Genomic DNA, 18,027 nt, shown 5'->3' with positions numbered 1-18,027 from the left:
AGCTGTACAAAAAGTTATGCCATACCTGTAACTGATACATCACATCTGTAATGAGACCCCTAAATACCTGTTCATGAACACCATGATTGAATTCACATGTATTTTTGCATTAAAAACTCTTACTTACCTGTTGCACATGAGCCATATGAGGTGGATTGGTATAGGCAGTCTGGACATGTGAGGGGTGGATTGTGAAAACTGTCTGCTGTGTTGGGAAGCTGTTTTGTGGGGACTGAGCATTAGAGCCTGGGGTCATAGAAGGTGGAGTTGGAGCCAGCCCCGTATGGTAAATGGCATTCTGTTGTTGCTGATTAGCAAGGTGCAAAGCCTGGGCCGCCTGGTGCTGATGGTGCTATGAAGAAGAATAAACATTACTTATTACTTCTCTTCATAAAGGAGGAAAAGTCTTTGGTAACAATGGGTGTTGTTTCATTGGCAAAGACATTTTTTTGTTTAATTGTAGTCATCTTTAATGAGAAGAAAAAAAAAACAAAAAAAAAAAAACAAAGCATCCATATTTATTATGTCATCCTTAAATTAGTCTCAAAAAATATTTTATTACAGCGTGAACATGTAAAATACAGTACATCAGTCAATACAGAGGTGACAACTAAGAAGAATGGGCTAGTTCCTCTGAATTCTGATCCGCTTTTTTCTCTCTCAGGCTATGAGCTGAGCGCTGTGATTGGCCAGCACTACAGCATGGGAGAAGGAGGCGCCGGCAGGTTCCCCTGGGTGGAGCCTAACTGTGAAGATACCGGAGGCAATAACGGGAGAACGGAGCGGCGCCCAGGTATAATAGTAAGTGCAGGAGGGTCCCTGGGCGCCGCTCTACATGCCTGTATAGTTACTTTAGAAGTTTTATTCTGGTGAAAGGTCCTCTTTAAGCTCTAGGACCATTAAGCTCTCCTTCGATGTGGGTTTTATCAATATCACGAGGCAAGATAAGCCTATATTGGCTTGACATAATGTGAAATAGTTTTCTGAGATCAGAATATTGAGGGTCTAACCTCAGAATAGTGGAGGGTCAGACTATTGACAACCCTGAAGATCAACTATTTCAATTGAACAGGACTAAGCTGCAATATTCTGCACTACCGCTATTAATTAGACGACATCCAGGAAGACAGACCGATGTAGACAATGAAGAGGCTGAATTTCTCACATGGTATTGCCGTCCTTCAACTTACTGATCGTCAGGGGTGCCTAGATTCAGACCCCTGTCTATCTGATATTTATGGTCTATCCTGAGGCTAGGACACTGATATTATAAACCTGGAAAATCCTGTAAAGCAAACACTTTATACCATTACCTGAACTGGGCTTGGTGCTGGATGACTACCTCCATGCTGAGATTGCTGCTGTCCAGTTGGAGTGGCTGAAGGCTGAGGATGAGGAGGGTGTGGGTGTAATGCAGCACTGGGGTGTGCATACTGCTGTGCTAGAGAGCTAGTGGAAACTGGAAAGGAGAAGGAGAAAACTAATTAACTGAGAAAAAAAAAATGGTCTTGTAAAACATCAGTAATGGCAGAAGCATGTAGTCATATCTATATGAACAGTGGATGATACCTTACAAACAGGTGGCAATAAAGAGACCACAGCTCTATTTCACATTAATAAAGGATGCGATTCACTGCCGTCCAGTTTTTAATGCCCAGGTTTGGTTTCTCTCTACCTATGGTATTGCAACTGTGCAGAATTGTAAAATATTGCTTACATTACTGCTTGCTCTGGGGTTGCCATGGCAGCTTCAATAGAACAGCTTTGCACTGTGCATGCAGTAGAGGGCGCATGTTAGGGTGACAGGCTTTATTCAGACGGACACATTCCTGCATTGCACGAGAGCTTTAAGCTAGATCTACACGACGACAATAAGAGTCGAGCGACAGATAGGGCAGAACTACACTGCAACATTTGTTGCGCAACATTTTGTAGCACCAATGTCTCCTGACAATTTATATAATGGTAGTCTATGGTGTCGCACTGCAACATGCGACATGCTGCGAATGTAACGCGTCACAGCATGTCTCAGAGCGACACCATACACTACCATTAAACAAATGTCGCCGTGTAGACCTAGCATTAGGGTCTATTCACACTTCCGTGAATGTGCCCGCACAAGTTCCGCAATTCTGCGGAACGGGTGCGGAGCCAATCTTTCTCTGTGGGGCAGGAATGGATACAGACAACACAGCATGCTGTCCACATCCGCATCTCCGGGGGGCGTCCCCGGTCCGAAGCTCCGGATAAAAATAGAACATGTCCTATTCTTGTCCGCAATTGCGGACAAGAATAGGCAGTTCTATGGGGGGTGCCGGCCGGGTGTATTGCGGATCTGCAATACACAACGGATGTGTGAATGGACCCTTATATTGAGCGTGAAAGAGAGGATCACATCAGCAGGAAAGGAGGCTGTGTGAATAGAGATTACTGATCCTATCAACCTCCTAGCTAGAGGGGTAGTGAAGTATCAGTTACTATTGGGCCCTAGACTTTGAGGGGACCCAAAAGCATCTTTGCCAAAGAAGACAACACCAGTATTACAAATGGTTGGTGAGCAGTCTTTTTACAGACTTTGCACTGGGGGCCAGAAGCTTTAAGTTATGGCTCTGCTACCAAGGCAAGGTCCAGCATGCAGACATGTAGACAAACACAGACAATACCAACTACATGTTAATTAGTACAATACCCCGGTAACTCTGAACCATCAAGATGCCAAAAAAACAGGTCAACGACAGTTACACTGATGTAGCAGTTTTGGATTTAGCAGAAGGGAATTGTTGATTGCAGGACTAATTAAAATCACAGAGTAGATGATATAACTTGGACAACTCATCAACTCTACAAACTGAGGAACCAGTTAACAAGAGGCTTCCATTATTATATTTTTTTTACAAAAAAAACAAGTGGGTGGTTTTCTGGATTTTTTTTTAAAATCACTCAATGTATTCTACTTTCTGCCTCGGATCCTAACTCCTTTCTTTGTTTGGACATTTAACATCGCAAACAGTCTCACTTGACTTTTTCAGTCAGACCATCACTGCGGTCAGAGAGGGAAAAGGGAGGAGCGACTCAATTAGACATCACACTGATCAGTGCAAGGCTCTTCTGGGGGCATCTTTATCTAGGCCTATCCAGGGAATAACAGAGCTGTCACACTGTTATCCAATTTCCGCATCTACTTATACTAGAAGATAACCTCTCCCTCCACAGTAGCAGTAAACTAAATAACGGATTACCTTTCTGAATGGGAGTTTTGTCTATCTGTGCTGACAGATAAAGAATGACAATATTTTGTATTTAATTCTGAGTGGCATAGTACTGCCGAAATGAAAAACAGCCCAAAAAGACAATTTTTTTTTTTTTTTTTTTTTTTTTTTTTTAAATAAGAGTATGGAGTTTAAAAAAAATACCCCTTTCTGATGGAAGTGTCCCATTATAGAGAACCTGTCACCACACAATGAAATGCAATCAGCAGGAGGGGCGGAGCAGTTTGATATAGTTTTGTGGGAAAATATTCCGTAAAACTTGCAATTTCTACATTTATAGCTCTGCTCTTTCCGACTTCAGTTGTACATGGTTGAGGTCTTAAGGGTCCATTCACACGTCCGTTTTTTCTTTCCTGATCTGTTCCGTTTTTTCAGGAACAGATCAGGACCAGATCTGGACCCATTCATTTTCAATGGGTCCTGGAAAAAATCGGACAGCACAATGTGTGCTGTCCGTTTCCGTTGTTCCGTTCCGCATGTCCGTTTAAATATAAAACATGTCCTATTCTTGTCCTGAAAAATCGGATCCTGGTACAATACAAAGTCAATGGATCCGCAAAAAACGGATGACATTCGGATGTCATTCCGTATGTCATCCGTTTTTTGCGGATTCCGTTCCTGGAAACACATAATTTTTTTTTTTTTTTTTTTTTTTCAAAGAAATCCAAACAACTTTATTTGATTATTGAAATGTATACATGTTCCCGTTTTTTGCGGATCCGCAAAAAACGGATGACATACGGAAACATTTTCAGGAACAACGGATCCGCAAAAAACGGACCGTTTTTCAGGATGAAAAAAAACAGGACGTGTGAATGGACCCTTATAGTGACTGACCGCTATCTCTGTATACACACATAATGTTACTTTGCCACACTATAATAAAGAATACCAACGCAATTTTGCTGGAGTTTTTGATATATCATGTATACACACATATATATGGAGTGCGATCAATTATTTATAATAGCCAAATGGGCATCCCTGAGCTCCAAAAGACCAGATATATAAATGTATAGATTACAGGTTTTACTGAATCTTTTCCCACAAAATTATATATCTGCTCAGCATCTCCTGTTCTATAACATGCTGTACTGCATTTTGTGGTGGCATGTCCTCTAAAGAAATACAAACGGCCAGAGGCTTTTTAAAAAAAGACTGGTTATGGTCAAGTTCAGCAACATGCATTTGCCATACTTGCTCATCTTGCAAGTAACAGATGATCCTGCGTTAACTGCACATTGTGATGTGCTTTCATACATAGCATCCATACAGGAACCATGGATGATGACAACAAATCAATGCAAGTCAATATAGACTTCATAACATGTGGTAGGAATCCTTTCATAAGTCCTTGGAAGGGCTATTACAGTGGACACCCAAGACTAAATAGGAGAGCTTAACCCCTTAAGGATAAAGCTTATTTTGACCACATTTTATGTGGTGAAAACTCTGTAATGCTTTTTACTTATCCAACCGTTTCTGAGACTGTTTTATTGCGATACATTGTTCATAGTAAATTTCGGTCAATATGTGTGTGTGGGGGGAGATGTCAGTGCATCTTATAAAGTGAATACTAAGGAGTGCTTTCATTATGGAAAGCAGTTACACACAGGTGGACTCTATTAATTAGGTGACTTCTGAAGACAATTGGCCACACTAGATCTTATTTAGGGGTATCTGAGTACATGGGGCTGAATACAAATGAGCACCACACTTCAGGTTTTTATTACAACATTTTGAAAACCACGTATATTTTCTCTTTACTAGACCAGGGATGCACAACCTGCGGCCCTCGATACCATTCTGCGTGGCCCCCAACCATCTGGTAACAAACATGTATTGTCTTGTGGCTGCTCACATGTATCTTTCATGTATTCTGCCATTAGATGGCAGACCTGTAAGTGTAACTAGACATTTATGATATATACTATATGCTCAATATGACATGAATCTAGTATTTTAGTTGGCAATACCCCTTTAAGTTTTATTTTCGGCCCTTGGAATTGGTTCTGGCTGACAATGCTGCCCCCAACCAGAAAAGGTTGTGCACCCCTGCACTAGACATACTTGCTACTTTGTGTTGGTCTATCGCATAAAATCCCAATACATTTGAAGAGGACTGGTCATCACAAAATGCAATGCAATCTGAAATCGCCATGTTGTAGAGCAAGAAGAGCTGAGCAGATTGATCTATAGTTTTGTGGGAAAAGACTCAGTAAAACCTGCAATTTATACATTTACATCTCTGCTTTTTCCACATCCTGTGAACAGATATTGGTACAGGAGAAAGGGGTTGCATTGCTTTTTCTGGTGACAGGTCCTCTAAGTTCATCAGTATGTGATCAGTGGGGGTCTGACAACTGTGACCCCGCAAATCAGCTGTGCGAGAAGGCACTGGGGCTCCTAGGCCAGTGATACACGTTCACGGTAGTTAGAAGTGAATGGGGCTGAGCTGCGATACCAAGCACAGTTTCTATACAATGTACGGTGCTGTGCTCACAGGAGTGCCGGCGCCTTCTCAAACAGCTGATCAATAGGGGTCCCGGGTGTCGGACCCCACCAATCAGATACTGATGACCTATCCTGAGGTTGTTGCACACATTAGGACCATAAGGCTAGGTCTACACAACGACATTTGTCGTGCGACATTTTGTTGCACAAATGTCACAGGACAGTCTATGGTGTCACACTGCAACATGCTGCAACGCAACAGTCGCAGAAAATCCATTTTGTCGCGCAACAATGTCGTTGTGTAGACCTAGCCTAAGGGGTTGTCAGCTCAGAGGCCAGACAACCCCTTTTAATAAGAGGTACATACATCATAACAAGGAAGGTAAGTGGGTAATGGACCATGGTTAGATATGCACCCCCGAAAATGCAAGATATGTTAATTTCCCTTACATAAAATTATTGCCTCACTGTCTCTTTAAGAGCAGTGAACAAAACATGCAAATCGTAGGGGCTCCTATGTTTAGCATGCTTTCTTTAAGGGTACTTTCACACTAACAGTGAGGGAACTGCCTGCCTGATCCGGCAATCTGTATGCAAACGGATATCATTTGTAGACGGATCCGGATGCGGATCAGTCTCACAAATGTATTGCAATAATGGACCCGTCTCTCCGGTTGTCATCCGGTAAAACGGATCCGGTATTTATCTTTTTCACATTTTTAAAAAGGTCTGCACATGTGCAGACCGCAAAACCGGATATGTTTTTCCAGAAAACTTAGAGCCGGATTGGCATTAATGCATTTTAATGTAAAATAATGACGGATCCGGCATGTGTTCTGGAATTTTAGATGGAGAAAACACCGCAGCATGCTGCAGTATTTTCTCCATCCGAAAAACGTAAAGTGACTGAACTGAAGACATCCTGAACGGATTGCTCTCCATTCAGAAAGCATTTGGATAAAACTGATCTGTTTTTTTCCGGTATTGAGCCCCTAGGACGGAACTCAATACCGGAAAACAAAAACGCTAGTGTGAAAGTACCCTAACTCTGCTGAAGGATTGAAAGGGAATTTTTGTGGCATTAAAACAGTATTCAAGCACTCCCAAAATAAAAACAAAACAGGATGCTGAAACAATACATATAGAAGAACTGTACATTTTAAACAGATTTGGATAGTTAATTTCAGACTCATCGTAACTATTTCCATGTGGTTTTACGAACGAATGAATATATATTATATTATGCAGTCACTTGATTGGCCTGGAATATGCCTGGTTAAGCACTGGATAATACTCTTAATACTCTGCTATATACATACATTTGTATAACTTGCCTAAGTGTAAATAAAATATACAGTATTTCTATATAGTAATTTTTTTCATACATTTACTGGTTACTTTTATTTCTTACATAGTCTATCAACCAGACATTGCATAAATGTGTGGTCACTGGACTTCTGAGAACGAGAGATCCCTATTCTTCTAGCCTTACTTTTCCCCTCCTCAACCAATTCTGCATCTCCCATTTATTTAAACGAAGAGGTACTGCAGACACTGCTCCTCTGAAAATGGGGAACAGGGGTTCTTCTTTCCTGGGTTCACATTTTAATGCATGTCTGAATGACAAGTGATGTCATCACCCAATCTCCAGCAGGAGGCAGTATTGTGGTTCTAGACTACAAAGCATGTATTCATGAGCCCCTTCTCCTAGCCCACATGTTCTGGTGTAAAATGTGAGGTTACAAGCACAGTCAAGTAAAAGCAAGGAAATCAAAGACAACAACTCACTGGCAAAGTAGAAAGAAGGGGCAGTCTCCTTGTTGTTTGGAATTTTAGGACATGCTGAATTTGGGGAAATAGAAACGTAAATTAGCCTTTGATGAAAGCAGTGCAAGACTGACATGATGGACAATGAATATGAAATCTATTGTGCTATGGCTTCCAACTGAAGCACGAAAGACGTCATCGTATCGGTAGTCACGCACACATTCATCGTCACTCAAGATTTTGAAGAAGGTATGAAAAGACAGGTTAGCATTCTCCAGATTAGTGTTCAGAAAATCACCGGTTGACCCTCACCACCCTAAAAATACACAATAACTAGCTGTTCAATACAGAGGCCAAACAAGTGTGGCTATTATCAGTGGTTACACCATAGCATCAAGTTGGGGATGCTCCAGCAGGACTTCTAACTGGATGCCGTGGATAGCCTTCTACAAAGCCAATGTCCATCCTAGAAGTCAGCACCGTTATCAGATGCCCTATAGCAGATAACCGATCAGACACACACGGCTCGAGTAGATTTGCTACTTATTTGATCAGTAAGAAGGAATGTTCATTCCTGATTGTTGCCCACTCAATAGTCACATGTAGATGCAGCAATGATCGCTACTGTAGGGTGAACTATTGCTACTGTGCCTGAAAGCTGTGAATACATGACAAGAGTCTGCTCATTTGTCAGTTAATTGGCAGTCATTTACTGAGAATGAGTATTCATAAAAACCAATAGTTACTGATAACGGCCCATGTAAAAGGGCTATGAGGCTGAGAAATGCTTTGACACTCCCCCCCTGTACGTCAAACGCAGGAATAAAATGTGATGTGAACCCACCCTTACTGTTGGCAGCGATACGTATTGGGATTGGTCCCACAGCGGTTTGCAAGTCTAGAAAGTGCAGCAGTAACCCAAGTCGGAATAAGGGCACATTCACACGATCATTAAAAACTGGTGCACTTTGTCAGTTTTTCGCGTCCATATATTTTCTGTCCATTAAAAACGAATGAAATTTATTTCCTTTAAACATCCCAATACCTGCAGTGGTCTTCGTATACAGAATGTGCCCCCCCCCCCAAACGTGATCGGCAATTTATTTAATGCCCCTTAGTAAAGCTCCAACATAAAAAATAAACTCCCCTCTCCACAGGCACTTTTGGGAACACTAGTTCTGCCCTGCAGGCAGCAGGACCTGACATTCCCAGCGTGATCAAGTGTCAGGTCCTTATGCCAGTGTGGAGCAAGTGTTCCCATGCACTCAAGTAGTGAGGGGAGTATTTTTAATGGCTATTGACGGATGTCCTCCTGTCTAAACCGCGGTTAAAAATGGTCTCACTGATTTCATGGCCATGTGAATAACTCCATAGACATTAATCAGTTCTGAAAACGGCCATTACAAATACGGCCATCACACTGTCACGTGAATGGGCCCTAACTCATGTTTCCAGTGTTTGCATGTGCATGGCGCAGTGTGCTGCTACATATAGCGTTTCAGCCAAGGTAATGTGCACCTATACTTTGTTATATTGTTCGCATGTGCTGGTCTAAATTAGTTTTTTTGCATTAGTTATCATTTGAGGCACATACATACTAAATGTGCATTTAATTTGTATTAATTTTGTAGAATGGGGGACTGCATTAAAAAAATGCAATTCTGCAGATTTTCATACACTACCACCACATTGGCTTTATAATGCAGATAATCAAATATTTGATATCCCTGTACTTTACAATTTGAACTTCATTTTTTATTCATCTAATGTTTACTTCATGTTAATATGAACAAGGGTACTTTGTTAGCTGTAAGGTGTCTGATCTGCAGGCAGCCTGTACAGCAAGAAGCAAGAGACCAAGCACAAATGTATAAGAACATGGAAAAGATTTGTTATAGGGATTTATTCACATGGGTTTCATCATAGCGTGGTGAACAGTTTGTCAAAATGCAACAGAAGCACAGCCTGTGAATAAACCCCAAAATCTAATACTGATGCAAAGAGTCAACTGCACTTGGCGTGTTAAGCAGTCATGGTGCCAGAGAACAGGTCCTGATCATAGGTAGAAAATATCTAGCAGAAGAAATTGCAGCACTTCAGGTTCCAGTGACAAGTGCTTATTCACCTATATGAAGACCTGTTTGTTGTGCTGCGATTTCTTCTTTACCACTCCAGTATAATAAAATGATACTTCCCACTCTGAACCCATCCGCTCCTCCTCGCCGCAGCAGCAGCAGCATTATGTTTTACCTGCAGCCCATGCAGTCCAACCACTGGCCTCACCAGTCACTAAGGCCTGTGACTGGCTGCAGTGGTCATTTGCACAATACAGGCATGTCATGTGCTGCAACTGTGAGGATTTGATAAAGTGAATATAACGTAGGCTATGCGCTTTTCCTTCCCGCTACTAAGATCTGTTTGGTTGCGTCCCCATCGCGGACCCAATAACGCTGCAAGAAGTGTTTTTCTGTCCAGGATGTGGTGCGCCCCCATAGACTTTCAATTGAGTTCAAGATGGATCAGTCTTGGCCATTTTAAAGATAATACAACCAGATCCGTTCATAATGGATGCAGATGGTTGTATTATCAGAACGGAAGCGGTTTTGCTGATCCATGACGGATCCAGCAAAAACTCTGGTGTGAAAGCAGCCTTATTTTAACCTAAACAAGCACTTGAAAGACACCCCAGGGCAGGATGGCAAAAGGTGCCTGTGACAAATACCTATATAACCATAACAGGGAAGATCATGCTGGAAACTCTTAAAAAATGAAAATAAAATAAGACCCTTGTCTACTGTGTTCCAGGGCTGAAAATATACATGTAAGATACAAGGATGACAAGGCAGCGATTGTCCATATCCTATATAGTGTACACTTATTTATGTGACTAGCAGCGCTGCTTATGAATAGGGAATGGAAAACCTCAAGCTGTAGAGAAAGCTACAAACAAGGATTCTCTGTTTGGCAAAGCAGCAGCTGATCATACAAGAAGAAATTCCCATGATTATTAAAAAGCTCTTTTATGATAACTGGGAATGTGGACAAAGAGCATCATGAAACTACATAAAATAGAAACCGGCAAACTAACCAACATTACTAGTTTTAGAAAAATGCAGTTATACTTACCATCCGAAGCAGTTGTGCAATCTATTATCCATCTACCAACGCTGCTTGTAAGAAGTGTTCACACTCCAACTCATCTGATAAGGCTACTTTCACACTTGCGGCAGTGTGATCCGGTGGGCAGTTCCGTTGTCGGAACTGCCCGCGGGATGAAAGCATTTGTGAGATGGATACGGATCAGTCTCACAAATGCATTGCAAGAACGGATCAGTCTCTCCGCTTGTCATGCGGATAGACGGATCCGTCTTGTATCTTTTTTTTTACATTTGTACTGGTCTGCGCATGCGCAGACCGGAAAGACGGATCCGGCATTCCAGGATTTTAAACGCTATGCTGGAAAAGAAAACCGCTAATGTGAAAGTACCCTAAATCTCTAAAGATTATCTACATTCACTACACACCTGCTATAATGCAGAATCTTGCCGGCCTGAAATCATTATCTCCTTCATGCACTTTACAAAGTGTAAGAGAGTGTGTGTGTGTGTGTGTGTGTGTCCTTCATGCACTTTACAAAGTGCAAGTAAGAGCGTGGGTGTGTGTGCGCGCAAAAGCTCAAGCTTTAAGATGGTTTTCCATTGTGGTGCAGCTTTAAAGAAACACTCCCACAAAAATGTTTAACCTCCCTTCTGATCCTCAGCTGTGTCATGTGACTAACACTCTGCCTCTCCAACTGACACAGAACAGGAAGTCAGTTACTTCTCCATTCATTCCTATGAGACCAACATTGAGGCTCCAATACAAATACATAAAGAAACTGGCATGTCCACACACAAGATGCTGTGTTATTTGGAAAGCCAGAGTGCCAGTCAACTGCGGATCAGCAGTTATAACTCACAGTCTCTGGTAAGAAGATTACCTTCACTACAGATTACATCATGCACCTTTCTAACAGGTCAGAGAATATAAAAATTGTTAGAGTGCTTCTTTAATGGGGAGAAACTCAGTAATGACTAACAATGGTGACGCAGTACTGCTATTGCAGTGATCCACAGAAATAGATATGGAAACATTTTTGCCAATCTCCATATTTAGATGTGGTTTTGACAATTTAAGATATTATTGCCCCATGTGAATATACCTTTTACACTGCCATGCCTCCGAGATACCTGAGCTAAAATACAGGAAGTGGCCACACAGTCCAGAGAATTGTTATTTTAAAGGCCCTGTTTGAGGGTCAGCTAAATTCTACTTTCGTGGGGAGCACCATCTGTCACCATGCTGCCCTGCATTTAGACAAGGGCCAAGAAATGGTAATGACCAATTTCCACTAAATGACTTTGGGTCTGACTAAAACGGAGGTCATAATGCTAGAATGAAGTCACAGCAATACTCGTCAGGTGTAGGGCAACTTGTGCTCTGCTTGGCTTTTTAATTATGAGGCTGCACTGTACAAACAGAAGCTAAATAATAATGATGCTACCTTTAAGGGGTACTGCAGTTTGTTTCCTTTGGATAGATCATCAGCATTTAATCGGCGAGGGTCTGACCCCCGCCAATCAGCTGTTTGAGAAGGCAACGGCGCTCCAAGAGCGCCACGGCATTCTCACCATTTACCGCCGGCCCAGTGACATCACGACTAGTATCAACTGGCCTGGGCGGTGCCAAGCTCTGTTTACTTGAATGGAGCTTAGCCCCGCCCAGGCCAGTTGATATTAGTGGTGACGTCACTGGGCCTGCGGTAAACAGTGAGAAGGCCACGGCGCTCCTGGAGCGCCGCTGCCTTCTCAAACAGCTGATCGGCGGGGGTCCTGGGTGTTAGATCCCCTCCGATCAGATGCTGATGATCCATCCAGAGAATAGATCATCAGTTTAAACATACTTCAGAACGCCTTTAACACTCTAGTGATTGGTTGAGACCACCCCAGGGATCAAAACCTCACTGATCGAACCTTGATACACCCTAGTGACATGCCATCAATGCAGAGGTCAGCAACTTCCAGCTTTTGTGAAAATTACAACTCCCAGCATGCACACTTACTCAGCTGTTCTCCTATAGAAGTGAAGCATGTTGGGAGCTGTAGTTTCACGGCTTATTTTTTGCAGGACAAGAGATAGAGATATATATATATATATATATATATATATATATATCTCTATCTATTTATTTATTTTTTTAAATGGCAAGATTTAAATTTGCCATAGCTTGTATTGGACAACAAGAAAAGAAATTATTGTGGGGTAAAACAAAAAAAAAGAAGAAGAAGAATTCCACCAAGTTCTTTTGGGTTTTGTGTTTTTTGTGCACTAAAAATTACATGCCAGCCTTATTCTGGGGGTTGGTACAATGATTGCACCACAATTTATGGGGCAAGGTGCGGTCTTTATTCCTACCATCTTAGGGTACCGTATTTTTCGCCGTATAAGACGCATCGGCCCATAAGACGCACCTAGATTTTTGGGGAGGAAAATAATAAGAATTTTTTTCTTTTTAACCAAAAGGTGTGCTGTATGTTTGGTGGGTTTGGAACTAATGGTGGTCTGTGGATGGCACTATTACTGGGGATCTGTGGATGACGGACACTGTTATGGGGGGGGGGGAATATGTGGATGACGGACACTGTTATGGGGGGGGGGGGAATCTGTGGATGACAGACACTGTTATGGGGGGGGGATCTGTGATGGGTGCTTCTTTAATGGGGAGAAACTCAGTAATGACATTAACAATGGTGACGCAGTACTGCTATTGCTATAATCTGTAGTGAAGGTAATCTTCTTACCAGAGACTGTGAGTTATAACTGCTGATCCGCAGTTGACTGGCACTCTGGCTTTCCAAATAACACAGCATCTTGTGTGTGGACATGCCAGTTTCTTTATGTATTTGTATTGGAGCCTCAATGTTGGTCTCATAGGAATGAATGGAGAAGTAACTGACTTCCTGTTCTGTGTCAGTTGGAGAGGCAGAGTGTTAGTCACATGACACAGCTGAGGATCAGAAGGGAGGTTAAACATTTTTGTGGGAGTGTTTCTTTAAAGCTGCACCACAATGGAAAACCATCTTAAAGCTTGAGCTTTTGCCGGATCCGTCTTTCCGGTCTGCGCATGCGCAGACCAGTACAAATGTAAAAAAAAAAAGATACAAGACGGATCCGTCTATCCGCATGACAAGCGGAGAGACTGATCCGTTCTTGCAATGCATTTGTGAGACTGATCCGTATCCGGATGCATCTCACAAATGCTTTCATCCCGCGGGCAGTTCCGACAACGGAACTGCCCACCGGATCACACTGCCGCAAGTGTGAAAGTAGCCTTATCAGATGAGTTGGAGTGTGAACACTTCTTACAAGCAGCGTTGGTAGATGGATAATAGATTGCACAACTGCTTCGGATGGTAAGTATAACTACAACTCCCAGCATGCACACTTACTCAGCTGTTCTCCTATAGAAGTGAAGCATGTTGGGAGCTGTAGTTTCACGGCTTATTTTTTGCAGGACAAGAGATAGATATATATAGATATATATATATATATATATATATATATATATATATATCTATCTATCTATTTATTTATTTTTTTAAATGGCAAGATTTAAATTTGCCATAGCTTGTATTGGACAACAAGAAAAGAAATTATTGTGGGGTAAAACAAAAAAAAAAGAAGAAGAAGAATTCCACCAAGTTCTTTTGGGTTTTGTGTTTTTTGTGCACTAAAAATTACATGCCAGCCTTATTCTGGGGGTTGGTACAATGATTGCACCACAATTTATGGGGCAAGGTGCGGTCTTTATTCCTACCATCTTAGGGTACCGTATTTTTCGCCGTATAAGACGCACCTAGATTTTTGGGGAGGAAAATAATAAGAATTTTTTTCTTTTTAACCAAAAGGTGTGCTGTATGTTTGGTGGGTTTGGAACTAATGGTGGTCTGTGGATGGCACTATTACTGGGGATCTGTGGATGACGGACACTGTTATTGGGAGGGGGGGGGGAGGGATCTGTGGATGACGGACACTGTTATGGGGGGGGGGGGAATCTGTGGATGACGGACACTGTTATGGGGGGGGGGAATATGTGGCTGACGGACACTGTTATGGGGGGGGGGGGGGAATATGTGGATGACGGACACTGTTATGGGGGGGGAATATGTGGATGACGGACACTGTTATGGGGGGGGGGGAATCTGTGGATGACGGACACTGTTATGGGGGGGGGGGGGGGGAATCTGTGGATGACAGACACTGTTATGGGGGGGGATCTGATGGGCACTGTTACGGGGGGGGGATCTGTGGCTGGCACTGTTACAGGGGGGGGATCTGTGGGTGGCACTGTTACAGGGGGGGGGGGGATCTGTGGGTGGCACTGTTAGAAGGGGGGGGGGGATCTGTGGGTGGCACTGTTAGAGGGGGGGGGGGGGGGATCTGTTATATATGTGCCATCCACAGACCCCCCAGCCCATAACAGTGCCATCCACAGAGCCTCCCAGCCCATAACTGCCATCCACAGATGTCCCCCATAAAAATGTCATCCACAGATCCCCCGCCGCTCCAGTATACAAGAATAAGATGTCTTATTCAATTACCGGTAATAGTTATTAAACATGCCCCCCAACTCCTAATAGTACCGTACATCTTAACCGCTTCAGTACAATGGAGGCAGGCAGGCCGGCGTGTCACTCACTGACGTCACTTGCCTGCGCCGCCTGCTTCATTCATAAAGTAGGCGGCGCAGGCACGTGACATCAGGGAGTTAAGCTGCCGCCCGTCCGGCCTGCATTGTACTGAAGCGGTTAGGATTTAAGGTACTATTAGGAATGAAGGGGTATATTTAATAACTATTAATTGAATAAGACATTTTATATTAGTATACCGGTGGGGCGTGGCTATAGTACAGCTACTGCACCGCCCCGCTGCTATTGCAGGCACCCAGCTCCTCCTCCCAGTCCCTCCCCTAGTCCCCGCTCGCTCATCGCAGCTTGCGATGTAAAACTGACAGCATTCGCCGTATAAGACACAGGGGCATCGCAGGGAGAAAAAGTGCGTCTTATACGGCGAAAAATACGGTATATGTTTTTGTTTTGTTGTTTGTTTTTGTTTTGGGGGGGGGGGGGGGGGGAGAGAAAGAGGCCCAGGGCAACAGTTATTTTTCTTCTTCCATTTTTGGAGCTCTCCGCGCACAATAAATATTTTTATATTTTAGTAGTTCAAGCACTTTTAGAAATGCTGATACATGTTTATTTTTATATGTAAAACTGGAAAAAGGGAAATAAAATTTTAATTTTAATTTATTTTTCAAACCTTTTTACTGTACTTTTTAGTCCACTTACAGGGCTTGAATATGCAATCTTCTGATAGATTGTCCCATAGTCTGCAACAGAACATTACTACAGTCTATGGGATTTTCACAGGCAGAGGGAGTCGACCACTCTGTCTAAACCTGATGCTGTGCATGTTATTGAGATGGCATATGAAGGGTTAAATGACCATGATCAGCGTTCTCTGATCCTGGTCAGTGCGGGCAAGTGACGCCTGAATTATAAAGGCCAACACCAACTGCATATAGAGCAAACTCAACACGCAAGCAGGTACCATACAACCTTAATTGTAATTTTAACACTCATAACATACCAGTAGGTCATTGTGGGTCACAGTGACCTACTGGTCACGAAGAAGTGTACATTTCTACTAACAGCAATGCAATCCATAAACATAAACTAAGCACTTTCTATATGAATGCCTAGTAGACACTATTTTCTTTTTTTCTTATATTTGGTTCACTTGCTTTTCTACCATTTCACAGTGATCCTGCATGGGGATTTTCCACATTATGTCACTAATGTTGACTATCACATGCAAACTTGATGAAAAACCTTTTGAAACTAAAGCCACACACTAACAGCTTCATCAAATGAAATAAATGATCGCTGGAAACAGATACTTTAATAAAGTTTTGTTTTTAATTTATATTCAATAAAGTGACAGGCTTAAAGGGAGACTACTGTAAAAAAAAAAAATGTTGGATGGCTTTCTGGATATAATTGTTTGAACTCACTCCATGTATTCTACTTCCTGTCCGTCTCTCAACTTCCTCCTTTGTTTGGAATTTTAGCATAGCAAACAGTCTCGCTTAACTTTCTCAGACAGACCATTCACTGTGGTCAAAGAAAGCCTCCCCTGCGGTGACTCAATTATAACATCACACATGAAATTCATGTAGTGTTATTCTGTGGGCATCTTTATCTAGGCCTATCAAGAGAACAACAGAGCTGTCATACTAATTCTACTGATCTACTCTTACTAACATAATAGTCTGTATATATATATATATATATATATATATATATATATATATATATTATATAATAAATTCTGGCAGCACTCACTTTTATAATCAGGTGCATGCGTCTCACCCTTGACATCAGGCATATCTCTCCATGAAAAATCAACGCAGCTCTCTTCTTGTAAAAAAAAAAAAAACCTGCAGTGTCTTTATTCACACATGTGACACAAAAATAGGCAACGTTTCAATCCCCTACCGGGATCCTTCTCAAGCCAAGGCACCTGGCTTGAGAAGGATCCCGGTAGGGGATTGAAACGTTGCCTATTTTTGTGTCACATGTGTGAATAAAGACACTGCGTTTTTTTGGGTTTTTTTTACAAGACGAGTGCTGCGTTGATTTTTCATGGAGAAATGATATATATTAGGGGTGCACCGAAATGAAAATTCTGGTCCGAAACCGAAAATTCAGGATACCTCTTGACCGAAACCGAAACTGCCTTTTTGCCCAAATACTTTTAAAAGACCCCCCACCCCATAACAGTGCCATCCACAGACCCTCACCCACCCCATAACAGTGCCATCCACAGACCCTCACCCACCCCATAACAGTGCCATCCACAGACCCCCACCCACCCCATAACAGTGCCATCCACAGACCCCCACCCACCCCATAACAGTGCCATCCACAGACCCCCCCCCCACCCCATAACAGTGCCATCCACAGACCCCCCCCCCCCCATTGTACAATTAATAGAAAATAGCGGGGAGGGACTGGGGGCCGGTGCGTTCACTGTTCTCCGGCCCCCAGCTCCAGTAGTTATAAAATGTTGTACAATTAATAAGCATTCTATTCATGAGGCCCCCTCTGTAGTAGAACATTCAGTACAGCCACATCCTACTCACAGGGCTGTTATCTTAATGCTGGCCGGCCGGGCAGATGAGCGGCAGCGTCACAACTGACGTCATGTGCCCGGCCTACTTTCTGAATGAAGGAGGCGGCGCAGGCATGTGACGTCAGTCGTGACGCTGCCGCTCGTCTGCCCGGCCGGCCAGCATTAAGATGACAGCCCTGTGAGTAGGATGTGGCTGTATTGAATGTAATACTGCAGAGGGGGCCTCATGAATAGAATGCTTATTAATTGCACACATTTTATAACTACTGGAGCTGGGGGCCGGAGCACAGTGAACGCACCGGCCCCC

General features: G+C 42.8%; 1 protein-coding gene across 5 annotated transcripts in view; it reads right to left on the bottom strand.

Moving 5' to 3' along the window:
* The window catches only part of ATXN2 (ataxin 2), a 139,873-nt gene that overhangs the window by 1,523 nt on the left and 120,323 nt on the right, over nt 1–18,027 (bottom strand). For 3 of the 5 annotated variants that reach the window (XM_044275783.1, XM_044275784.1, XM_044275787.1), the window contains 3 exons: nt 7,512–7,565; nt 1,314–1,459; nt 128–352 (listed from right to left, as the gene is read on the bottom strand). In XM_044275783.1, the coding sequence (XP_044131718.1) occupies nt 128–352; nt 1,314–1,459; nt 7,512–7,565 (425 nt within the window). The remainder of the gene's footprint in view (nt 1–127; nt 353–1,313; nt 1,460–7,511; nt 7,566–18,027) is intronic. The other 2 variants (XM_044275786.1, XM_044275785.1) reach the window with 1 other exon arrangement.

This window comes from Bufo gargarizans, chromosome 1, assembly GCF_014858855.1.
Source record: "Bufo gargarizans isolate SCDJY-AF-19 chromosome 1, ASM1485885v1, whole genome shotgun sequence".
NCBI lineage: Eukaryota > Metazoa > Chordata > Amphibia > Anura > Bufonidae > Bufo > Bufo gargarizans.
Note: the sequence above shows the minus strand (reverse complement) of the source record. Positions and strands in the feature narration are given on the sequence as shown.